The sequence below is a fragment of the Hyaloscypha bicolor genome (genome assembly GCF_002865645.1).
Source record: "Hyaloscypha bicolor E unplaced genomic scaffold K444scaffold_56, whole genome shotgun sequence".
Classification (NCBI taxonomy): Eukaryota; Fungi; Ascomycota; class Leotiomycetes; order Helotiales; family Hyaloscyphaceae; genus Hyaloscypha; species Hyaloscypha bicolor.
In genome coordinates, this window is record NW_020194558.1 from 2,034,602 (window position 1) to 2,056,947 (window position 22,346).

The 22,346-nt window shown below is 49.2% G+C and overlaps 8 protein-coding genes across 8 annotated transcripts; 4 read left to right on the forward strand and 4 right to left on the reverse strand.

Moving 5' to 3' along the window:
- Positions 1-1,615: 1,615 nt before the first annotated feature.
- K444DRAFT_525883 (Pkinase-domain-containing protein) lies at positions 1,616-2,515 on the forward strand (the record flags this gene model as incomplete). The annotated part of the gene is made up of 3 exons (XM_024874494.1): positions 1,616-1,843; positions 1,916-2,015; positions 2,070-2,515. The coding sequence occupies 3 exons, from the start codon at positions 1,616-1,618 to the stop codon at positions 2,513-2,515; spliced, it is 774 nt and encodes a 257-aa protein (XP_024738386.1).
- Positions 2,516-3,809: 1,294 nt separating this feature from the next.
- On the forward strand, positions 3,810-4,885 carry K444DRAFT_642518 (uncharacterized protein; the record flags this gene model as incomplete). Its single annotated transcript, XM_024884748.1, has 2 exons — positions 3,810-4,072; positions 4,132-4,885. 2 exons carry the CDS (start codon positions 3,810-3,812, stop codon positions 4,883-4,885), a joined length of 1,017 nt encoding a protein of 338 aa, XP_024738387.1.
- Positions 4,886-5,174: 289 nt separating this feature from the next.
- On the reverse strand, positions 5,175-6,068 carry K444DRAFT_662542 (PMSR-domain-containing protein; the record flags this gene model as incomplete). The annotated part of the gene is made up of 2 exons (XM_024886717.1): positions 5,591-6,068; positions 5,175-5,524 (listed from the first exon to the last, which is right to left on the reverse strand). Exons 1-2 carry the CDS (start codon positions 5,853-5,855, stop codon positions 5,175-5,177), a joined length of 615 nt encoding a protein of 204 aa, XP_024738388.1. The 5' UTR covers positions 5,856-6,068.
- A 1,791-nt stretch (positions 6,069-7,859) lies between these two features.
- K444DRAFT_371610 (uncharacterized protein) lies at positions 7,860-8,338 on the forward strand. The gene has a single exon (XM_024872281.1). It carries the CDS (start codon positions 7,962-7,964, stop codon positions 8,244-8,246), a length of 285 nt encoding a protein of 94 aa, XP_024738389.1. The 5' UTR covers positions 7,860-7,961; the 3' UTR covers positions 8,247-8,338.
- Positions 8,339-9,599: 1,261 nt separating this feature from the next.
- Positions 9,600-12,577, reverse strand: K444DRAFT_525986 (kinesin-domain-containing protein; the record flags this gene model as incomplete). The annotated part of the gene is made up of 2 exons (XM_024874506.1): positions 9,600-12,411; positions 12,459-12,577. Coding segments are annotated over 2 exons (2,931 nt in total), but the record flags the coding sequence as incomplete, so codon positions are not given.
- A 3,111-nt stretch (positions 12,578-15,688) lies between these two features.
- K444DRAFT_628516 (uncharacterized protein) lies at positions 15,689-18,813 on the reverse strand (the record flags this gene model as incomplete). The annotated part of the gene is made up of 4 exons (XM_024882920.1): positions 15,689-16,449; positions 16,497-17,583; positions 17,631-18,347; positions 18,430-18,813. The coding sequence occupies 4 exons, from the start codon at positions 18,811-18,813 to the stop codon at positions 15,689-15,691; spliced, it is 2,949 nt and encodes a 982-aa protein (XP_024738391.1).
- A 68-nt stretch (positions 18,814-18,881) lies between these two features.
- K444DRAFT_371635 (uncharacterized protein) lies at positions 18,882-19,480 on the reverse strand. The gene has a single exon (XM_024872282.1). The coding sequence runs from the start codon at positions 19,368-19,370 to the stop codon at positions 19,032-19,034; it is 339 nt and encodes a 112-aa protein (XP_024738392.1). The 5' UTR covers positions 19,371-19,480; the 3' UTR covers positions 18,882-19,031.
- A 1,329-nt stretch (positions 19,481-20,809) lies between these two features.
- Positions 20,810-21,706, forward strand: K444DRAFT_642522 (CGI-121-domain-containing protein; the record flags this gene model as incomplete). The annotated part of the gene is made up of 3 exons (XM_024884749.1): positions 20,810-20,965; positions 21,074-21,196; positions 21,338-21,706. 3 exons carry the CDS (start codon positions 20,810-20,812, stop codon positions 21,704-21,706), a joined length of 648 nt encoding a protein of 215 aa, XP_024738393.1.
- Positions 21,707-22,346: the final 640 nt, after the last annotated feature.

The window sequence follows — 22,346 nt, forward strand, 5'->3', positions numbered from 1 at the left end:
ACAAGGATATGCACGTCTGGCGCCAACCGCCATCAACTTTCTTGGTTACTAATCAATGACCACCATCTGCCTCGCCCTCGCGTCGTAGTGGTTCTACATCCACTATCGCGGCTCACTTCCTATAAAATCAAGTCATTCCACGTCTTGATGATCTCCTGATCTCCAATTACCCCGACGCCCAGCCCTTCTCTTTCTTTGATGCTTCACCCAAATCCAAAGCAGAACCGCAAAAACCGCATGGGCTTTTTTATCTCCGGCCCGTCGGTGATTTCAAATTGTGCAGGTAAGCAGCCGGGATCACAAGGCTTTGGACCTGTCACAGAATGGCCCAGCCGTACCACCAGCAACCACTCAGAGTCACTCTTCACAAGGCTGCGTTCGAGTGAGTCATGGCCAAAAGAGGAGTCGTCGGTAAAAAAGGGGGTCGGGTATCGGGGGCCGAAAGAGAATAGGTAACATCAGGTGCAGGCTTCAAGCGAACCCCTGTATGTTGTAGCTACAAGTTTGTTGTGGCCAGCAGTAGAAAACTCGGATTATCGACTCCTGAGACTCGGAAATACCCTTTCTTGGAAGTAAACGCCCATCGAGCAAACTCTTCGAAGCTCAGATATCAGATTTAAAGTTCTCTTGTGCCAAGCGTTCCAATCCTTATATCCAATCAATGCACCTCGATCGCGTCCAAAAGAGAATCATGTGTGATTTCCATGCAGCCTCGTGGAACACCAACTGTGACCCCGCAGCATTGCGGCGCGGAGCATTGACACGCTGGACGAGGCTTCCAACCCCAACAATTCGACTTCATTCTTCTTTCCCTCCCTCACATTTGTTAGAACTGCTACCTTGAGGACACAAATATGATACCTCATTGCCGTCCCTGACTCAATCAAGAACATCGGCAGGGCTCTCCATAACCAAGATAGCGCCTCAGCTGGGTGCCAGCGTCTCATTCAGAACCTCCAAGCTCTCCGGTTGACCTTTCAATGTGTGGAAGCTCTTGAGAACAATGGTGTAAACCAGAGCTATCCCGGCTGCACTCGGATATCAACATGGAGATTGAGAAGATGAACTTGCCAACGGCGACCGGTGTTGAACACTTGATGTGAGTCCTAATTTGAATTACTCTTGTTTGTGATACTTTCTAAATTTAACAAGCAGAAGCTCAATATCTAGACTTGACACTCATCCTGAGAGCAGAGACAGCAACTCTTGCCCTGCAAAACAAGTCTGCCAAACTAAGATGGGGCACGAAATCTCCGTTTCATCGAAGACATCGCTGTCGTTCTTCTTGGACTTCAGCCAGTCGATTTCGGTACAATTGACCGGGGACGTCTCATTTTGGCAAGTTGCTTCGGTAGCTTACCTCTTGCTATCCTGGAAGCGAAGATGGCTCGCAAAACGCAAAATACCCCTGAAACCACTGGACAACGATAAGTTGACACCTAAAGAGGAGGCACAGATGCTCGAAGTATTTGATGCCTATCCAACAGCTTACTCCTACCGCAAGTGCGCAATAGCTGGCAAAGGCTCCTGCTCTAAGGTGTATCGAGCGATGAAAGTAAACGCCTCTCCTCCTCTCTTTCATCAGCGTGCGAATGAGTATTTTGCATTGAAGGAAATGGTATTTTCAGAATCGAAGCCGTACAACAGAAGGACACTCATTAAGGAGGTCAAAGTGATGAAGACGTTGAATCACGAAAATTGCATCAGATTCCACGAAGCCGTCTGGGAGGCTGGATATTATAAAGCTTGGATTGTGATGGAATATGCTAATTGCGGGGACCTGACGGACTTGATTGACCGTGTTACGTTGAGAGAAGACCACATGGCCGCGTTCTGCAAGGAGGTGAGTGCCCCAGGGCCAATCTGTCTAGGAAGACGATTATACCACTTCAAAATAGATCATTAACAATAGCAGGTTGCTCAAGGACTCGAGTATCTCCACAGCAAGAACGTCGTGTATAGGGATGTGAAGAGTGATAACATCCTCCTCTTCAGTAACGGGGCTGTTAAAATCGGTGGGTCTGCCCTCTTTCCACTCGGATATTTGAAACTAAGCTAACATTTCGCAGCTGATTTTGGATTCTGCCAGGAGGACAGAGAGGAGTTCAAGACGATGATCGGCACACCATACTGGATGGCTCCTGAGGTTTGCAAAGGCCAAACCTACAACTTCAAAGTCGATGTCTGGGCTCTCGGGATCATGACCATGGAGATGATGGAAGGCGAGCCCCCACTCTTGAGCGAAGAGCCGCTCGAAGCTCTGAAAATAATCGCAAGGCGAGGCACGCCAGCTCTCAAACAACCTGACAAGTGGAGTAAGGAGCTGAAGTCATTTCTGTCCTTTTGTCTGACTGACTCGGTGCCTTGTCGAGCATCCATGAAGGAAGTTTTGGACCACGATTTCTTAGAGAGAAGATGCTCGAGATTGGAGCTGAGCACCATCATTCTAGAAGGGAAAAGGGTCGCTGATCTCCGCCCAGTGGAAACCTTCGAAGGATTCGAGGAAGTACACTGAACTTCCACATGCTTTCATATATTGTACGAGGAACGGTCATTCAATGAAAAGTTAAAGACACACTCCGCTCACTTCAGGCTCAATCGCCCGCCCCCATTCATCCGCAGTCGAGAAATAAATCCATATCTCATCTCACCCAGTCACGTCCCCGCCATCCATCCCCAGATTTCGGCTCGATGGGAAAGCACCCGAAACAGCCACGCCCGGCTCTCAAACCCGCCCACGGCTAAACACAAAGCTTGCCTCTCCTTCCCTAACATCTCCCACCAACCGCTCCCCCTCCTTTTAATTACCTTCTACACATCTCCAAATCATTTATCAAAAACGCCCAGTGATCTGACATTATTGTATCTTGGGACTTCATATCAGAAGTCCAATAAGCCGAGGATGAGTTAAAAGGTATTTCTCTTCCCGCTCCCTATTTTTGAACAGCATGTGTTTTGTTCCCTTTCCATTCTTGGTACTGTAGCACAGACCTTTCGAAACGACATTCGTTCCGTTCTGTTATTGTCGTGATGAAGAAAGGAAGATAAAGATCTTTCCTGTGAACTTCTGGTTAGATATGTTGTTTTTTCGGCAAGGATGTGAGGATGCTGCTTGGTTTGTCCCCCTCCCCCTCATGTTAATCGAGCAGGTATTTTCTCCGCTGGAACGCACCAAGTAAAACCGCGCAATTCCAACACGTGAGATTGGATCACAAGTCATTGCTGAACTCACGTGCTAAGGGAAGAAGTTCTCAATACAAATGGTTGTCCCACCCCTCCAAAAAGTAGGTGTCTATTATCTCTGGCCTGGACTATAAGATACGGAAAATACGGGCGTGTATCAGGAGGCTCTAGATGGGAGGAAGGGCGCGTGGTGGATTGCGCTAGGGTGGTGCTGTAGGTTACTTTTCCCGCCCTCTCTCCATCCACTTGCTTATGAGATTTTCTATCATCAGTAATCCAAACCTACCCTGGAGTGATGGCTTTCAAGCAAAAAAAATGGAAATACAGTCAATATCACCATGTCGAGAGACGCAACAGGTCCGAACTGGTCGTCGTCGATGAGCGTGGGCTCAAGCAAAGTCAAAGATTCGTTTCCGATTGCGTAAGAATTTTAATCAGGTCTTGCCTGGCCAATGATCACGTGGCACTTGCAGGGATATGTAAGCAAAAGCTCTCCCTTGGTGCTTCTGGAGCTTTCGAGCCACTTAAATCCGAGATGCGTCGACATCATCGCCTCCTCCAAAGGATAAAACCTCAGTCCGTGTCGACAACCATCATTGATTGATACCACCAAATATCGTCTCAATATGGCTTTTTCGATGCGCCAGCCGTTCAGGCTCACCTCTGCTCTGATGGGAGCTTCAAAGACAGCGTTCAGGTCCCCTGCGATCCGATCATTCCACAGCAAACCCGCCACCAACTTCTTTACTTCACGGACCACCACACCCATTAACGCTCTCGCGAAAGCTCGCAATGCCTTCCGACAGTCAAGAAACTATCAGCAACCTGCTGCGGCAGCTCCAAGCGGTGGAAATTTGGTTCAAAAGCTTGTCGTTGGAGGGGCATTGTTGTAAGTCTTACGTCGATTCGGATTTGCTTGAGGAAGTAACCGTACTAATTCGATTACAGTGGAGGAACCCTTGTCGCAATAAATCTAGTCTTCAACCGGGAAACTCGAGAAGATGGAGGAATGCCACCATATGAGCGGGCCTACCTGAACGACACTTTCATGCACACTGGTCTGGGAATTGGTATCATCGGACTTTCTGCTCGAACTATGTTTCAAAGCGGGTTCATGTATCGAATGATGGCGACAAACCCATGGATTGTAATGATCGGTGGTCTTGGATTGAGTATTGGTACAATGATGGCAACTAGAGCTACGAGCCTGGACAACTACGTTCAGAAATACGCTTTCTGGGGAGCTTTCAACGCCACCCAGGGCGCCCTCCTTGCGCCTCTCCTCTTCATGGCTCCTCCCGCCCTCATCGCACGCGCCGGTCTCTACACGTTGGCAATGATGGGTTCCATCTCCTTTGTTGGGGCTACTGCTAAGCAAGAGAAATACCTTTACCTCGGCGGGCCTCTGCTTGCAGGAGTTGCACTCGTCGCTGTCTCTGGATTCGCTCCACTTGTCCTTCCCGCCACCGCTGTACGAACACTAGCTGTTACCGAGAATATCTGGCTTTGGGGAGGTTTGGCAGTCTTCGGAGGCTTCACTCTTTATGATGTCCAGAAGGTGCTCATGCATGCTCGGTTGGCTGAGCGAGGCATTATTCAGAAGGACGCAGTGAACGAGAGTATTAGCTTGGAGTTGGACTTCCTGAACATCTTCATCCGGATGGTTCAAATCTTGATGATGCAGCAAGGTCGGAGGAAGTAGAGGAGTGGAATGAGAATTGTGAGAATGCATACATTTGGTAGTTCCGGAGCAATGGGGATGGGTCTGTTTTATTAAAGAAGACGTGGAAAGTCTCCTCTCTTTTGTAATGAGAAACCACGGTCAAGCAATGACCTGAATTGCAAATATGAACATCGAAAGACCATCTTCTGGCCAAAATGTGACCCAAGAAAAACAAGGCTGCAATTAATTTCAATACCATTTACACTCTAAGTCATCTCATCATCACCATAATCATTTCCTCGCCGCCCTCACCACCCTCACGCCTCTTCTAATCTAGCGGTGGAAAACTCCTCAAAAAGTGACTTGGACATTCATACCCCCCCGGATTGTTATCCAAATACTTCTGATGATAATCCTCTGCATCCCACCACTCACCCGCCGGCAAGATCTCCGTAACAATCTTCCCCTTCCACCATTTCTCATTCGCCTTCTCCGTCACCTCCCTTGCAATTGTCTCTTGCTCCGCATTATGATAGAAGATCCCTGACCTATACTGTGATCCCGTATCTGGGCCTTGGCGGTTGGACGTTGTGGGGTCGTGCATCTTGTAGAAGTATTCGAGGAGTTGGCGGTAGGTTACTTGTGCGGGGTCGAAGGTTACTTGGAGGGCTTCGGCATCTATTTCACATTAGCAATCAGTTCCCATATTTCTATTGATTTTTATGAATGGAAGGGGAACCATACGGCCAGTGCGTCCCGAGCACACGGCGCGATAACTCGGACTATCAGTATTACCTCCAATATATCCTACTCTCGCATCATATAATCCCTTCCCATTGAACTCCTTGCGATACATGTGCTCGACGCCCCAGAAACATCCTGCGGCGATGGTAGCTTTCTGAGCGCCTTCTGGAGAGGCGATTGAGGATTCGGGGTTTAGACCGAGTCGGGTGGTGGTTGTGAAGGGGCGTGTGAGCCGGGAGATGAAGCTGGGCATTGTGAAGGCCATGAGGAAGACGAGGATGGCGAGGGAGAGAGTGCGTAGTTTGAAGAATGGCAAGTTGAGTGGTTGATCCGTTGTGTTAGTGAGGTTGAAGAGTTGACTTGGAAGAAGCGTGCGATTTATAGCTTGATGAAGCAGCAATTGAAGCTTGTAGAGGGAAGAAGGCTGTGTTTGTAGCTCTCACATCTAGGTCGTCATGGAGGGTCCACCAGGTCTGACAAATGGGAGGACAGGGATGCTTCAGCCACAGTCGATGATTCCAAAGAGTGAGATTCCAACACAATATTCCAAATACTTGTTTTCATGCTCTGGAAACTTCCTTATCATGGATTTGGATGACGTTTCGAATTGATTCTGCCCACCTATTGTTGAAGAGTAATGAGCAGTGTCAAAAACATCTAAAACATAAGAAAGCAACGTCGGCGGAAGTGGCGAATTGCGGTTTATCACGTGATTTTCAACTTCTTCTCATGGCAACTTGGTATTCTGGGGGCGCAAGGTTTGCGAGGAATCACGGTATATCCCTGAGTTAATCTGTTAGCCTTGCTTGGCAATGGCAGTCTCATTTCATTCTTAAATTCTCTTTGATCCTCACCCCTTTCATACTCGCTTAATCATGCTTCCGAAAGGGGTCGAAGTAAACAAAGGCTCAGAGTGCTTTCAAAATTATTTACTTCAGCACAAGTATTTCAAATGTTTCTCCTCTAATTGCTCCTTAAAACTTGATATTACCTATGTACTATAATATACATGAATCTTTTCCAAGCGAACTGACCGTGCAAGTTCTCGCACAGGGCTGCTATTTCGTTCTCTTGTCTGGTTTCTTTTGTCTCATACTGGCTTGCATGCTCTCTCCAAAACCCCTTTTAACTTTATCTCACGTTCTCGAAAAGCAACTCAGATATTTCTACCTTATTTAAAAACTGGATTTAGTGCCCGGGTATGCAAGCGAGTCATTGTGTTTAGTGCGAAATGCACGTGGACTTTGCGTTCGGATCTTAGAACGACAGTCATTAGTCAGATACCTCGTGAAAGAAAGCAGTGTAAGTAATGCAATCTCTATTAGTCATGTGCTCAGAGTTTTCCTTGCAATTATTGGAGGAAATCCGTTTTAAGGAACGATTCTCTGAATCCCCTTTTAAATAATTATTAGTTGAGCCGTCCTTTAGGCAACGATTAGCTAAAGCCTCCTTTAGGATTGGTTCGCCGACCCCTCTTTAAGGTAGTCATTGGCTGAACACTCAATGTTCCCACTATCACGGAATTTTCCTGCGGAGGTTAGAAACTCGCCCATCAATGACACTCGAGGGGACATTCAATAATAAAGTCCCCTCTAGCAAACCTTTCTTTTCGAAATATATTAATTTCCTCCAAAGCTCTGCAATTCAAAGTTGACCGTATTTCCATGTGACGCCAGTTAAGACCTATAATCATTCCTGCATTTCCATAGATTCTGTGAATCGGGGCAAGTTGGGGGAATAGACAAGTACTTGAGCCAGGAGTCGGGACAATACTGCGTATGGTCTCAAAGTAGCTCAGAACATAGAGCACAGTAACAAGTGAAGCACATCTACGTATGAGTAATCTAAGAAGTCCACCAGTTCAAAACACCAACAACAATAACGCGAGATTAAAGGTGAAGGTGGGATTGGTGACGTTGGATGGCTAATTAGATAACACTCGAATGGTTCCCGCATTTACCCTCTTCTTCCATGTGGCACTGTTGACTTGGTGAGCCCCACCGTTCTTGTCTTCTCCGCTTGAGCCCCTTACTCTCACCTACAACTTATTTTCCTGAGGGGCTTCGAGCTTTCTGGGTAGTCGGAATCCAACTTTTCGATTCTTTTTAGTTTTTATTTCTTAATCTGCGTTATTATTCGTGTCTCATGTGGTACGTTCTTACAGCAAGGTACCCCCACAGGGGAAGTTGAACATAACCCAACTAAATGATGGTGCCAGAAACGATACATTCATAAAAGCTATTTGCTTTTGTTTAATAACAAAGGCTCGCACCAGACTGAAGGTGAACGCAATCGATCTCAATGTTCGTACCAGAATTGGTACATTCATAAAGTGAAGTGCTCATGTACATGACAACAAAAGTTCAATCAGATGGAAGCTAAAGGCATCCCAACACACCCATTCGACACCAACACCTGCAATAAATCAAATCTTAATTGCTCCTATTCGGCATCAACCACTTCAAACAATCAAGAATGGATACCCCCATTCCGTTTCCTCGATCAGCCTCGAGAGGTCCGAGACATGGTCTACAACTCCTCTTTGTCATGCCCTCGGGAATCTCTCCAGACTGTCAGTCCCACGGCCGAACAACAGCGACTCATTAACGGTGGTGCCACTGAGCTACCTAACACTATCACCAACATCCCACAGTGAAGCAACATTCAGCACCGCATCCACCACCGCGCTGGAATCGTTGAGACTGTCAACATCCAAGATATTCTCACCAGAGTCTTCATCGAAATCAACCTCTAGTACACGAACAAGCAAATCCACGCCGAAGGCACCGAAATTCTTTATGGGCACAACAAATTTGTCTTCAATAGCGCAATGGCCGAGCTCAAACAGATGAACATTGCGCCAAAGGAGAGCAGCAAGTAAAAGAGACCGACCCCCTCGACGACCCCTTGTGCAAGTTCTTCAACACCACAGGTCGCCGCAATGCCTCCCTAATCACCTCCATCAAATTAGAAGGGGAATTCAAGACAACAAGAAAGCCCACGCAACACGGGCCAACAATCGTGAAGTGCCTCAGCTTTGCCAAATCCTTCCTCACTACACGCACATTTCTCATCCGCAACGTCTGCACCAAGGTCCGAATGCTGCATGTGAACACCAATGAGTCCTCAGGCTACAGACAGTTTAGTAATCCCAAGTCCAAAACTAGTTTAACCTGACCCGATGGCCCCGCTCAGCAACGGAGGAAAGTCGGCCGAGGAGAGGGTAGCAGATAAGTGAAAAATGTCGTTAATGAGCTTCCTACCTTACAGCACTTGGAATTAGGAGACTTCTGTCCTACTTGGGATAAGAACGACAATTACTGGCTTCCCGATGTATGGGGAAAGGCTTTGCAATATGTTCAGATTATTGAGGAACATTATCACAGCGAGTGATGGAGGAAGACAAGACTGCAATGCCTAATCTGAAGAAAAACAGCGGTGGAGGGGGTCACAGAAGTCGAAACGAAGGCGAAGGCTCTTCCAAGAAGAAGAACAAGCGTGGTGGAAGAGGAAAATTTTGAACAAGGCGAGTCATGATAGTGCCGATTCCCAAGGCAGAGTTGCGCTGTTTACCACACTCATGGCCTTCTGGAGGGCCTTTCATTTTCATCGTTCGCGGAAGATAGAGCTTGATTTTCGACGAAGTCTACACATATCCAGAGAGCGTTGATTAGGCTGGAGACTTCCAGCACAGTGCTTGAATTTCAAGAAATCAGTAGATAGACATTGCATAAACTTTAGATATATCGTTGGACACAATCCAGATTTCGAGGCTAGTTTGTAAAGTCTTTTGATTCGAAACAATAATACAGTACAGTCCTCCCACTATGAAATCTCTTGCCAGCCAAACGCCTAACAGAAGACGCCGAACTGAGACTCTGTAAAGGAGAAGAAAGATGTAAGAAAGTCATTATCATCATGCAGCGCTCCAATGCAATGCTCTCACAAGAACAATACACGAATTACGAATAATCATACACCCAATAGTAGCAACAGTCTCCAAGCATTATTAACGCCAACTGCCCTTGCCCATCAAACCAACAACACTCTCTCGTGCCTTGGGTGTACTGCCAATGGTTCCAGTAAGACGGATAGCTCCGCTCGACATGCTGCCACTGACCTGTCTGCCCTCGCCAATGGTGGTGCGACGATTGCTTTTCATGACAGGGGCGGTCCGAGGACTGAGAACGCTGGCTTGGAATGAAGTGTCTTTCTCGCTCTTGACCATTCTTCGAGCATGGCTAGCTGTAAAAAGATTGTTTTCATTTGGAGGAGATCCTGCCATCGTCGCTGCAGTTGGGCTTCTGGCACGTCGGTGGGTTCTGGTTGCGGAGTCATGTACGTTTGATGCTCGAGAAACAGACCCAGAGCGCTTCAAGGCCATGTTAATCCTGACGCTGTCTGACCGGTCAGCTTGCCAGCTGTTTTCACCTTCCGAAGAAGAATTGTTGCCGCTATCAGTGGGAGTAATGTCATTTGCCACGGCTTGCATAATTTGTAACGAGGACCGATTTCCCGCGTTGCTGGCATCGATGGTACGGAGAGGGGATTGATCAGTATCGGAGGAAGAGAGATTGGTAATTGTTGGTGGAGGCGGTGAACCCTCAGACCTCTTCGAGAGGAAGCCAGCCTGGAAGCGATTCACTTTGGGCTTGATATCGATCGACGGCTCTGGGGCGGCTGGAATTGGCGAAGACCCGATAGAGTCGTTGGAGACATCACCAGCAAGGTAGGAAGGTAGCACTGGTAGCACGACGCTTTGCTCGACGGACGAAACTTCTGGTGTGGAAAGCTGCTTCTGAGGAGTTTTCTCGAATTCTGCCAAAGCTCCAGACTCGGTATCATCCCGCCACCTCACACTTCTCTTGGATGGAGATTTCTTCTTCGGCGTGAATGATATTCCTTTCTTGCCCACTACTGCCTTTCGTCGTCTTGGCGATGATTTCATTGGCGAAGCGAATACTTGAGGCGCTGCCGCTGCTAAAGATGGCATAACCGGAACTGGGTGAGATGCTGAGTCCGTGAAGTTTGGCTGCTTCTTTCGTTTTGGTGTCCCACGTTTCGTCGGAGGGAACGCGTCGACGATGTTCAGCGAGCCGTCCGGCTTGACAATTTGAGATGCTGCTGTAGAGCAAGTCTGAAGCAAGCGTGTGAGAACCTTCTTTGCGTGCTGGATCGCATCATGCTCGCTCATACTGAGAATGTCGTTGAGAGAAGAAATTATGTCGAATTGGGCAGATAGCAGCACTTGCATAAGACCCGCATTGCCACCTTTCTCCTGCTCCATGACCTCTCGTAATGCTTCTCGGCCTGCATTGGCTTTCAACAGCTCTGCTTCCCTAGTTAAACTTGCAACCTCTAATCCATCCGCTGATCCGTCGACCTCGGTGAGTGAACGGATACTGTTCTGCAGCGCTGAGTCAATCGCGCGCTCCCAGTTAATCTTATCCAGTCTTTGATGGTAATGTTGTCTGCTGTTCTCAAGCTCCAGCAAAATTCCTTGAGCTGTCTTACGCATTGCTGTGAGACTGGGTGGCATGTCATCTTCATCTCGGGAATCGCAGATTCCGTCGAAGGCTGCGATCCATGCAGATAGAAGGGCGATCCGGCGTTCAATTTGCCGAAGCTTCTTCATGTTGTTGACCTTTTCTTGTCTCTCAGCAGCGGAATTCTCGAACGCTGCTCGAATCCGCGTAACTCCATCCCTTGCAATGCCATCTCGCTTTTCAGTCAGTTTCTTGAACTTGATGAATGCAACACCCTCTGCATCCTTTTGTTGAGCTTTGAGCTCATTGATCAAGGCCATCTGCTCATCAATCTTGACTAAGAAGTCCTTGACGTGTCTATTGACGTTGTATACATTTCTAGTAACCTTGGTTTGAATGTTCTTCGCTCGATTCGCATATCGTAGAGTGTTTTGCGTCTCGTCGAAATGCGCACTCGAAGGACTAACACAGACAATCATTACTGTCTTGCAATTACCACCCAGAGAGAACTTGAGCAGTCGTGTGAGCTTGGAATTCCGGTAGGGTACGTGATTCTTCTTTCGGGGATCGCAGAGAGCATTGATGCAGCTGCCCAACGCGAGGAGAGACTTGTTAATATTCGCGCCTTCGAGAAGTCGCTCGCCTCTGTTCTTTGTCGCACTGGCACGTTCACTGCCTGCCAGATCAATAATGCTCAATGTGGCCATCGTATGAGGTTCGTTGACATCCGCATTTCGATCCTTTTGGGCGACGTTGATTTGAAGAACCGCGTGCGATCGTGAAGAGGTAGCATTTGCTTCTGTTGGTGAGATTGTGCGGTACTCGTTTCCTTTGACGATCATGTCCATGACCTGCTGGACATCTTGAGGATGATGACTTGAGAGACCGGCCACTGACACCGCTTGGTTGGCATCCTCGCGGAGCATCAACCCTTGTTTGCTTCCTCCAGGTACGAGAAGGTCACGGATTGTTTCGTTGTAAATCTCAAGATACGACAGGGACACCTCCGTTTGCTTCTCGTCGCTTCGCTCTGCGATTTTCTCGAACAACTCCTGCATGGTCAGGAAGATTATACCAGGTTGTTGAGCGGTTCCAGTGATGGTATGTGTCTTCCCACAGCCCGTGGCACCATATGCAAAAACAGTCGCATTGTACCCATCAAGCACGCTATCCAAGAGACCTCGTGTTGTGGCTTCGTATACCTCCGCTTGTGTTGTGTTTTCGTCGAACACCCGATCGAAGCCGAACGTCTGGTCTTTGACTCTCTTGCCCATATTTGGTACTACTGATCGCGAGAATCGTTGGATTGGATTGTCTTCCGGGGGGTCAAAGATCCTGAGGTTGTCAGTTTGCGAAGACCAAGACGCCGCGAGGAAACATACAGGCATTTGTCGTCCAGGACCTTGATCACAGGTCGAATTCCCTTTTGCCCAAGCTTTGGTGTTGGAACACCAGCAAGGGAGCCATCACCGAGGAATAGTGTGCCATCATCGCATTTGGTTCTGTGTTGTCAGTGCATTGTTGTTGGTTAGGAGCGAGACGACCTACAATTGCGCGGCTTCTCGAATTGTGAAAGGTCGAACACGAACTGATGGCTGTTAGCTTCCGCAAACTCTGACTGAGAGCGCCCCTACCAGTGACCGAGATTGAAGATGCTCCTGCATCTGCGAGGGCCATTGTGAATGATCCTCAAACTATGTTCATCCACCTCTTCAGCAAACGCGGCGCAAACAAAACGTACGCGAGGACGTCGTAGCTCGTCGTGATATGTATCGAAGCAGAACTTTCGGATGGTATGATAGATACAAGAAGGAAGCAGAGAATGTGATGTCGTTGTGTCGTTGTCGCAGGTTGGCGTGAACAAGAAGTCGGTTTGCAATTACGATGTTGATGGTCCCTGAAGTTTTGTCGCGTTGCTATGGTGACCGGGACTAGCGTGGCCGTTTTCGGCAAGGATCAATTGATAGGCTCGGCGAACTCTAAACCGACCCCAATCTTAGCCTGCATTTTTCCCTCCCCCAGCCTTCCAACATCAACAGCAATTTACAATTTTATAAAATTCCTTTTTACCGATGGAAAAGAGGGAGTGCTTGACTGAAGGCTCCTTAATCCACAAGCAATAGGTTACCGCGATAGGTGACCTATGGTGTTTCCCGCGCGAGCCATAATCCACTAGCAGCCAGGTTGAAGCATCGTTTTATGCGTGTTCTCGTCACCAAGTGGCTTTCTTCAAAATTTTAATTGTCTAAGCCTTACTAGCTACCCATTGATGCTTTGAACCAACACTAGAGCTAATGTTTTAGCACTTGAAATTGCAGCATTGCCTCACAAGCTGGTTGGAGCTGGCAACCCGGCATCGACGTTCCAGCATTCAATACCTTGAAACATTGAGTCAATGTACAGTGGGAATCGCGATTAATTGGACCCTGCACGAGATGGTTTTTTCTGGTCTTCGGTATCTCGAGGAAGACATCCGAACAACCTGACTCTTTCACTTGTCCAGAAGTCTCTGCAGGGCCAACAACGACCTCGAGGAATTTTGTGATGGGCTCTAGTCCGAAACAGATTAGAAATTCCGAACTTAGTGGGAGTGTCAGGTGTTGGATCCTTTCAATCCGATTGAGATCTTCTATCCAACAAACTCTTGAACTTTTCAACAACTTTCATCTATGTCATAATCACTATCCCATTACCTCGGAAAAATCGGATGAGTGGAGGGATTGTGCTTCCAAGGTTTCTTATTTTAGGCGTCATAGAATGGCTGGCTTTGATTGAGAAGGGAAGTCCACTAAATATTCAAGGTTCTCTGCTTCAGACAATAGAGAACCAGTCCCATTCTTTGTCACCCATGGGTGCTCCTAGATTTCTGTTAGTATTTTTCCCTTGGAAAAAGAAAGTTCGAGATTCCTCGTACCCTTAGTTCTGGCATGCTCGAAGGTCGTTCGCCACCCACGGCACTGGCACCCGTCTCCGCAATCCCGCCCCGATTGGACAGCTCGCTGGTTTAGGCCAGTATCCTATTTCGATGTTTCTCCCTTTGATTCAAACGACCCTGAAAAAATCCCACCAGCGCAGCAAAGCCTGTCCCGACGACGGGAGCCCATTCGCCTACATCCCAGGGAAATTCTATCAGCGATCTGGACCCATCAGAACAAAGGCAACGCCATTACCTACAGATACTAGACATAGGCTCATTTGGATACCTCACTTGAGCAGTGAAGAACTTACTCCCGCCGACGATAAGAATAATGAGTGCCAAAGCGGCCCACACATGAAACTTAGAAAGAGCCCAGAGTCTTCTAATCATGACATAAACCATTTTTCGTGCCTTCAATGGTAGTGCCATACGTACCTTTGATCGACTCCTCAACCCGGTCTAGATTCCCTGGCGTGTCTCCCAATTGATTTCAATGACACAACCCCATCTTTTTATTAGCATCCAGGCAGCGACGAAAGAGCATGCAACTGCGGAGAGTGTGGGCATAGGAGTAGTGAGATAAATAGGGGTGGGAATTACGTAGACATTGTTGGCCGAGCCACGTCGTATAGGAGAGTACGGGCCTTCTTCGATAGAGCAAACAAGACCACGGAATTGTGCCGGTGATAGTCTAAATATTACTTGAGGGGCTACTATGCCTACCGAATATAGCTGAAGACTAGGGTATATGTTGGGTATGCGCTCTCGTGCACGTTCATTTGTGGAAGCGCATTCAACAGCACATTATATAGAAGAGCCGTCCGAGAAGATAGTGAGGCTATATGTGTTTTTTGTATCCTCTCAATGTGAGAACCTCGTCTGTCGACATGGCATTCATCAAATCGGCGTGTGTATAGGTAGGGTGGAGGCTCGAGGCTAAACACATAGGAATGGAATCCACTAGATGGAAAGGGTGTCGGTTACTGGCAAACCGCAAAATGCGCATGGTCAGTGAGTGTATCCTAATCAGATACCGCTACATTATTTCCATGGATCTTGATTCATTGTTGACATTATGCTATCGAGCCCAAGGACGTTGGGTTGCCAAGGGGTCACGCCATCCACCATGCATAGATATCCTATTGCAACGCACCGACCGTCCGAGAGGAACTGGGCAGATTATTGGATTATGTTTGGAGGGACTCGCAGCAGCAGGACAACTGTCGTGATCAGCCACAATGCTCACTGCTAGTTTTTCTTTGAGTTCACTGTCATGATCAGAAATTACACGGACCAGCAGCGAGACAGATACTCTTGGCAAGATAAAGGATAAGAAATGTTCGAAGAAAGAAAGAGTGGAAAAGTTGGCTGGATGTAAATAGCTCACTAGAGCGATGAAAAATGTGCATCCGGCAGGCAGTCTCTTCACGTAGGTCAAAACAGGTTGGGCAGATTCTGATAATAACACGATATTACCTATCATACAACGGATCAAAGGTTCTTCTCCCTTCCGGTTGAGCTGCTGAAGTCGATACAATTGGTTCTACGCCATGAGCTCCGATATTCCGAAGAAGTATGCTAGGAGGCTTCCCTCCCAAGAAAATATAAACATAGACGCCATCCATCCCTCATGTGGAACGCCAGAGCCAAAGCCAGTGAGAAACGCCTTTTTGAGACCCATAGAACGCCGGGTTATCATGACCCTGCTTGTCCTTGTCCGATGTCGAAGACATTCAGAGGCCATATTCCACCCATTGGAACCGATGTGCCCAAATGACCATGATCCAGTTGGCCGACTCCCACACCTGTCTGAGCATCTCCTCCCTGCCCATTTGCTCCAGATGTTCCGTCAGCTAAGTCTCGGCTACCCAGTTGCATCAGTGCGTTGGCACTGTAGCAATCTTGAGCCTCAAGATTTCCTGCCATGGTGCTAGTCCATTGTTGCCAAGATTGACTGGTTGAGTTCACAGAATTTGGTTGAGTACGCCATTGTGCAGGGTTCTGGCTTGCGTGAACTTGGGAAGCTTGTGCGGCAAAGGCTGCCAGAAGAGGTGCCTCCACTGGGTCGCTACCAGGAGGATATGCAGTATAGGTATTCGGAGGTTGTGACGGCGTGTATGCAACGGATGGGGCCGAATCGGGATATGTAGAGTACTGGGTGGCGGTAGGATACGGTGTGCTGTCATGTAGTGGGGCATCATCAGGAGACATGTATGATGATGAGTTGTTCGTTCCATTTTTGGGAGGGCTGTTCGAGTAAGGGTAACCTTGGGCAGTCGTAGATGTGCTATAGGCAATTGTGGGAGTTGGTGCCGGTGCGGATGGCTTGGTGTCTTCAACGGTACCATTATTATTTGTAACGTAGGCAGTGGTTTTGCCAGTTAGGCTACGGCTTAAGTGGTTGAGTGTCCCATCAGTAACGACTCGGACAGCCTCTCGAAGACGATTTCCGGATCCTAAAATTATTTAGAAAATTTTTGGGAGCACAATTTCTTTTACATACCTAGCAAAGACCCAACATCACTCATGATATCAAGCCAGATGTCCATCTCCTCTCTCAGAGCTGCCAAATCAGTAGCTGATGCCTCATTCCGCTTGTCCCACTGTGCGAAGAGAGTTGTAGTGATCGCACAGACATAGACAGCACTGTTGTACCACGTAGTATCAAGACTTCTGAACTTCTGCAGTTGACGTACTACGCCGAGCATTTGACGAGAAGATTCCACGCAGATCCTCATGCTCTCGGCGTTGAAAGTCTCGTCGGTGGTGGCCGAGACTGATGGATGCCGAAGGAGGAGTCGGAATTCGAGCACCCACATCTGAACGTAGAGAGCGAACACCCGGCCCTCTTGTTCATTCTCGCCCGCTTGGCCTCTGACGAGATCCGGTGGCAATCCCTCTCGCCAAGCCCGCAACTTTGCCTCCAATCTGTTGATCGTTGATATGTAATTCTCGGGGGAACGTCGAACGGCATAGATAGTGCTATACAGTTCCATAAAGAGGGGCAGGAAACGAAAAGCCTGCAGGCCTATGTTGTGGTCACACTTGCCCGGTCTAGATGTGTCTAATCCGTTCTCGGTGAGTAACTCATCATCAACGGGTTCTGGCATCTCGACATCGAAGTCTTCGATCCTGAATGCCATTGGTCTCCCGAGCTTGCCACTGAGAGTGACGTGAATGGCAAGGAGGGCCCAGAAAGTTCGTTTCCTCATCTCGATATCCAGATGGTTTGGAACAGTATCCGAAGCCCATCTCCTTGCCGAACGATGTAGGCCCAATTCGATTGCTATCGACATGGTTGTTTGTGTTAAGATCCAGCTAGCACCAGGTTTGGGGAAATTTCGCAAATGGGAACAAATCAGGGTCAGAGCCTGGACATCCTGGAGTGTATGGCTGCAGGAGAGCTGATAGAACATGCCTAAAGAGTAATGGTAGTGCATGTTTGACGAATTGGTCAGACTTGCTTGTTGTGCTGCATCTTCCCAATTTCGGGCTGCGTATTGAAAGAACATGGTGGCAAATACCATATGAACAATCACCGTCTCAGCTGTGGTTGGCCTAAAAGAGGGATCATCATAGAATCGAGTCAACTATTCCAATCAGTATTTGTGGTGCATATTGAGAGTTTGAAGCATACCAGTTTGAAGAAGGTTGGTCCATGGAGGAGAGGCAGATACGGGTTAATAACACGGAAATACCAGTCGGCATAGGTAAAACCATCCTCTCTTGAAGGCAAATCGACCTTCTCAATTCTCGGATTGATGTTCAATGCGGACTGTAAAAAGGCCTGGTACGACTTGTTGTATAGCTGAGGGTGGAAAACTGAAGGGTCAGGCTCGTCCATATCCAAAGAGTCGAAATCAGCAATATCGATTTCCATCCCCAAGATGGACAGTGCAGTTCCTTTGATGGAGCTTAAGTTCGAATTACCAGGAGATACACCTAGGTAATTGTCTCCCGGGAACCCCGCACGAAAAGCTGGCAGAGCTCGAAACATGTTCGTTTCCTGCGATTGTGTGGCTATACCATTGCCATTGCTATTGGGCGGGGTGTAAGAAGGCGCTCCGGCGTTCCATGCAGGAGGTTGCGCAGTAGAAGTTTGATTGTAGTCGTAACTCGAAGCTGCACCATCATGATAATCATTTGAAGGCTTAATATCTGCACCTCCCTGTATCAATCGCTGCTCCAATTCGCGAATCCGGTGCTGCATGTCGCGGTTCTGTTGCTCCAAGCCCTCGACATAGCCTCGTGAGGTCGCGCGACCAGTGATTCTGTCGGTCGTACGACATTCTGTATTGTTCTGCAGACAGGGCGAGCATCCTCCGGGAAGCCCATCGCATCTGATCTTTCGTACCTATATACATGGGATGAAAGATCAGCTCTTGTGCAATGCACGTGGGTGGTCGTAGTCGTGTCTGTCCACAGATCGAACTCACCTTGCACCGGTCGCACGCCTGGCCCGTCCTCGTCGAGGATTGCAACTTCTTCTTGACAGCATTCGAGAACTCCTCGGGGTGCTCAGCTTTAGCAACCTTTGCAGGAGTGCCGTTGGCCTCTCCAGGACTTGATCTCTTCTGAGGCATCTCGCATCCAACTCTCCCAAATGCGCCGGAAGAAGCCGTGGTGGTGTTGAAGGAAGAAGCCGTTCGATATTCAAGCCCTCGAATGTGAGTTTCTGGGAACTGGGAAGTTGGTCCGACAGCGCCCACGCCCAGGTCCTGGATGGGAGGTGTCGCATATAGCGCGAGAGGGTGGCTCTCCTCTTTGATGCGTGCTCGAGGATACTGCGACGAGAAATCGTGCCCGCCGTGAAAGGTCATCGCTGCTGCTTGGCCTCGGCACTAAGCCGCGTTGGGCCTAGGATTCTCGACTGCCGTTTGGCAGCGGCACTGAGGACCACGGGGGAAGGAGAAGCACGCCTCGTCTTGTATTCGTGACCGTCAAACGTTCAAATCGAAAAGGCACTTTCGTCTGCAGAATTCCGCCAGCGTTGGATATAGAGGAGAAGATGTATCTCCGGGCCCTGGAAAATCCACCTTTAGACAAGGGAAAATGATGTCTGCCAGGGTCCATCATGCTCATCCTGGATTCCTGGGGGTCTGGCCCGGCAGGCCTGCCCTCCCCAGCCAAGATCAAGGGGTCCGCCGTCGGCGACCATCTGCATGGGCGACGGGGTCGTCACCTTCCACGAATCCAATCCCCCACGGGATGCCCTGGCGCAGACTGCCCAGCACGAGTATTGTCGGAGGGTGCAAAGGTTCTTGGCACACGCGCAGCAGAGAGCCAATATCAAGAGAATCTTGGGCCTGATCCACACATCTAGGCCCGCAGAGGCATCGGCCTTGTGACTGGACGTTGAGCCCAGGCAAGCGGGCATCCAAGATTCGTTGCGTCCCGCTTCTTCCTTCTCCACGGCGGGTGGGAGGGAGCATGAAATGATGAGACATCAGAGGCTCAAATGAGCTTAATGACGCTAGCGACCGACAGAGGGACAGTGGGACAGTGGGACAGTAGCACAGTACTAGCACAGTACTAGCACAGTAGCACAGTAGCCAGTACTGCAGCACAGTGCCCGCTTACTGCGTAAGGCTAAATGCTTTTCCAGATGCCCATGCCTCGATTTACGTACTGTACTACTGTACTTTCCGCTGCGCAGGGCCGGCCGCGGGCCAATGTTCCGAACCTCAGGCCTCCAGTGGATCGCGGGGAATTCCCATGTTCTTGGCAGGCAATCCTTTCCAGACTCCGGTGTCCACCCTTTTCCACCTGTCCACCCCGCAACCAAGCAAGCTGCAGCTGACTGTCACGGTTGACTTCTGATAGGAGTTTCCCACCCGGTGGCGTGCTCTTTGTCTGCGAGGGGCATCCAAGTTCCAACGAACGGCAGGGGCGGCTGGCTCTCAATGCGCTCTCCTGTCAAGCATTCTTGCACGCTTTTGCCTCGCCTCCCGAGGGCCAGGATTCGCAGATAATTAAGCTTCATCGCTGCACCGTCTCTCCCCTTTTCAATGGAGCGCGACAGCCACAGACAGGCATTCCAAGCCAATTAAAGCTCGTGCTGTTGTCTCTCTGGTCTGTGCCAGCCTGGAAACCCCTCCATTTAAAAGGGTAGATACTGCAGGTTGGAGATTCGGCACTTGGGCACAGGGCACACTGCACATTGTACACTGCACACTACACACTATTTCGGCCTCACTCGTTTTGAGTTTCCCTCAACTCCCCCGCCCGTTTCACCCCAAGGCAGGGTAGCAGGGCAGCAGGGCAGCGGCGCAACAGCTGGTCGAAGCCTCGAAGGGCTTCATTCAATACTTCCTTTTGCCCTCGAAAGCCTCCAAGCCTCCAATCGCCCCAAAACAGAGGAAAACACGAGATCAGCTGTCAGGAACAGAGCTAAAAATACGAAACTCTGCAGCAAGCTGAAGTTGCTGAGCAGCTGTCAGTCGCCTCACCACCTCGCCACCTTGACTCCGTCCTCCCACCCACCGGGGCCACACCACTGGGAATCGTCGATCCCTTCCCGATTCCCAGCCGCACGCTCCCTCCTGTGGGAAGCTGCAAGCCTCCGGAGCTAGCGCAACGCATCCCCCGTCCAATCACATTCGCCTCACGCGGAGCCCACAAGGCTGCGTCCCTGGCTGCGTCCCTCATATCATCTGCCAAGGCCCAGGAAGGTCTTTCTTCAACACCACAAGGCTGTGAATGAGACACTACTGTACAGTACCTGTTCTTGTTCCTGTTCTGCAGCACGTTCCTTCATCACCCTGAATCAAACGTCTCCAAGTGTCCCCCCGCTTGGTCGCGGCCCTCACCGACTCCATGGCACTCCTCCAAACGGTTCGCCTCGAGCACCTCCCTTACAGCCATGAGATCCACATCGCGCTATATCGAGACATCACAAATGCCTCGTTCCTACAGCAGCAGCTCCTAGATGGGAATACGAACTTTGAGTATGCGCTCATTGATGCTGGCGTGGTAAGTATTGCCGCAGCCTTGCTTTTTCTTGCGCCTTTGACATCTAAAAGATTTTCCTTCTCCGGTTCCATCACGTGATATGGTTCAACGTCACTGATGCGTGGATAGGTTGTCTCAAAGATACACGCCCTAGCTGCCGCTTATCGGGCGGTCAGCGATCTTTTAGAGAATAGATTGCGGAGTCGAAATGTCCATTCCGAAATTGTGTTCTCCCTGTCTCCGAATAATAATGTATGTTCACCGCTTCGGAGTCGCTTCCCGATTCCTTCCAACTCCCTCGCTCACACACTTGGCTTCTCCTGCGGGGATAGCTTCTCTGTCTTGATCCTTCTGTGTCTTGATCCTCGTATCCTTCAACTCACTCCAACCCAGATAGCAGAATCCTTCCGCCGCTTCGGCATAACAACTAGCACCACCTCCCTCCTAATCATCAAAGTCTCCACGCCATCCTCGCCAGCCTCCGCCTCGGAAGTCCAAGCCCACCTCACATCCTCCATCGAAGGAGAACAAGTCCCATTCGAGGACTCTGTATTAGCTGAAATGACAGATGTGCCACGTGTAAAGAAGATTTACAAGTTGAATAGTGGTGGTGGAGGCGGAGGTGCCAAGAGAAATGGGCAGGTTAATGGGGGGATCGAGGGGCTGAGTGTCAATGGGGTGGGGATGAGGAATGGGGATGAGAGGAAGGAGTTGGAGAATCTGGTTTTGGGCGCTATGGCGTTGAGAGGGGTTACGAACTAATGCAACGGATGATGAAGGAATGATCACGAACACGGGGACACGAGGTGACGTGTGAAAGACTTAGCTCGTTACTAAGCTACCAACCTGAGCTGCTGTAAGTGCCCGACTCTGCAATATGCTGAAAAAGAGAAAGAACGAGAAAGAGGCAGTCCACCGAAGCCAATGGGAAACCCCTCCTCCAAACGCCAGTCGGCGTGCATAATACCGACCCAGCGCAATGTACCGATCTCCCTCCGGAGAGTTGAAATCCATGCTGCTACTTCCCAATGCTCATTCGCAATGTTGGCGCCATCAAGATGGACGAGAAAGGAAAGCTGAAGAGAAGAGAAAGGGAAAAAAGTTGAGTTCGCAAATTGTTGTGAAATCGAGAAGCGAGCCCCGAGTGAGCAGATTGCCAAGAATAGCAAAGCCAAACGGAGCCTCTGCTGTTTAACCCAATGTTCTGCGCAACCCGAAATGATTGACAAGGGAAGTCTGAAGGGGAACTATTTGCTGGGGGGGTGTTTTTTTTTTTTTTGTGAAATTGAAAGGAGGCTCGAGTGAGCGCAAGGGGGTGCAGAGGGTTGGTCAAGTGCCTCTTCGTCACTTGCTGCTCGGTGAACTGCCCTCCTCAGGCCAAGGCCCTAGGCAAAGCGAGACG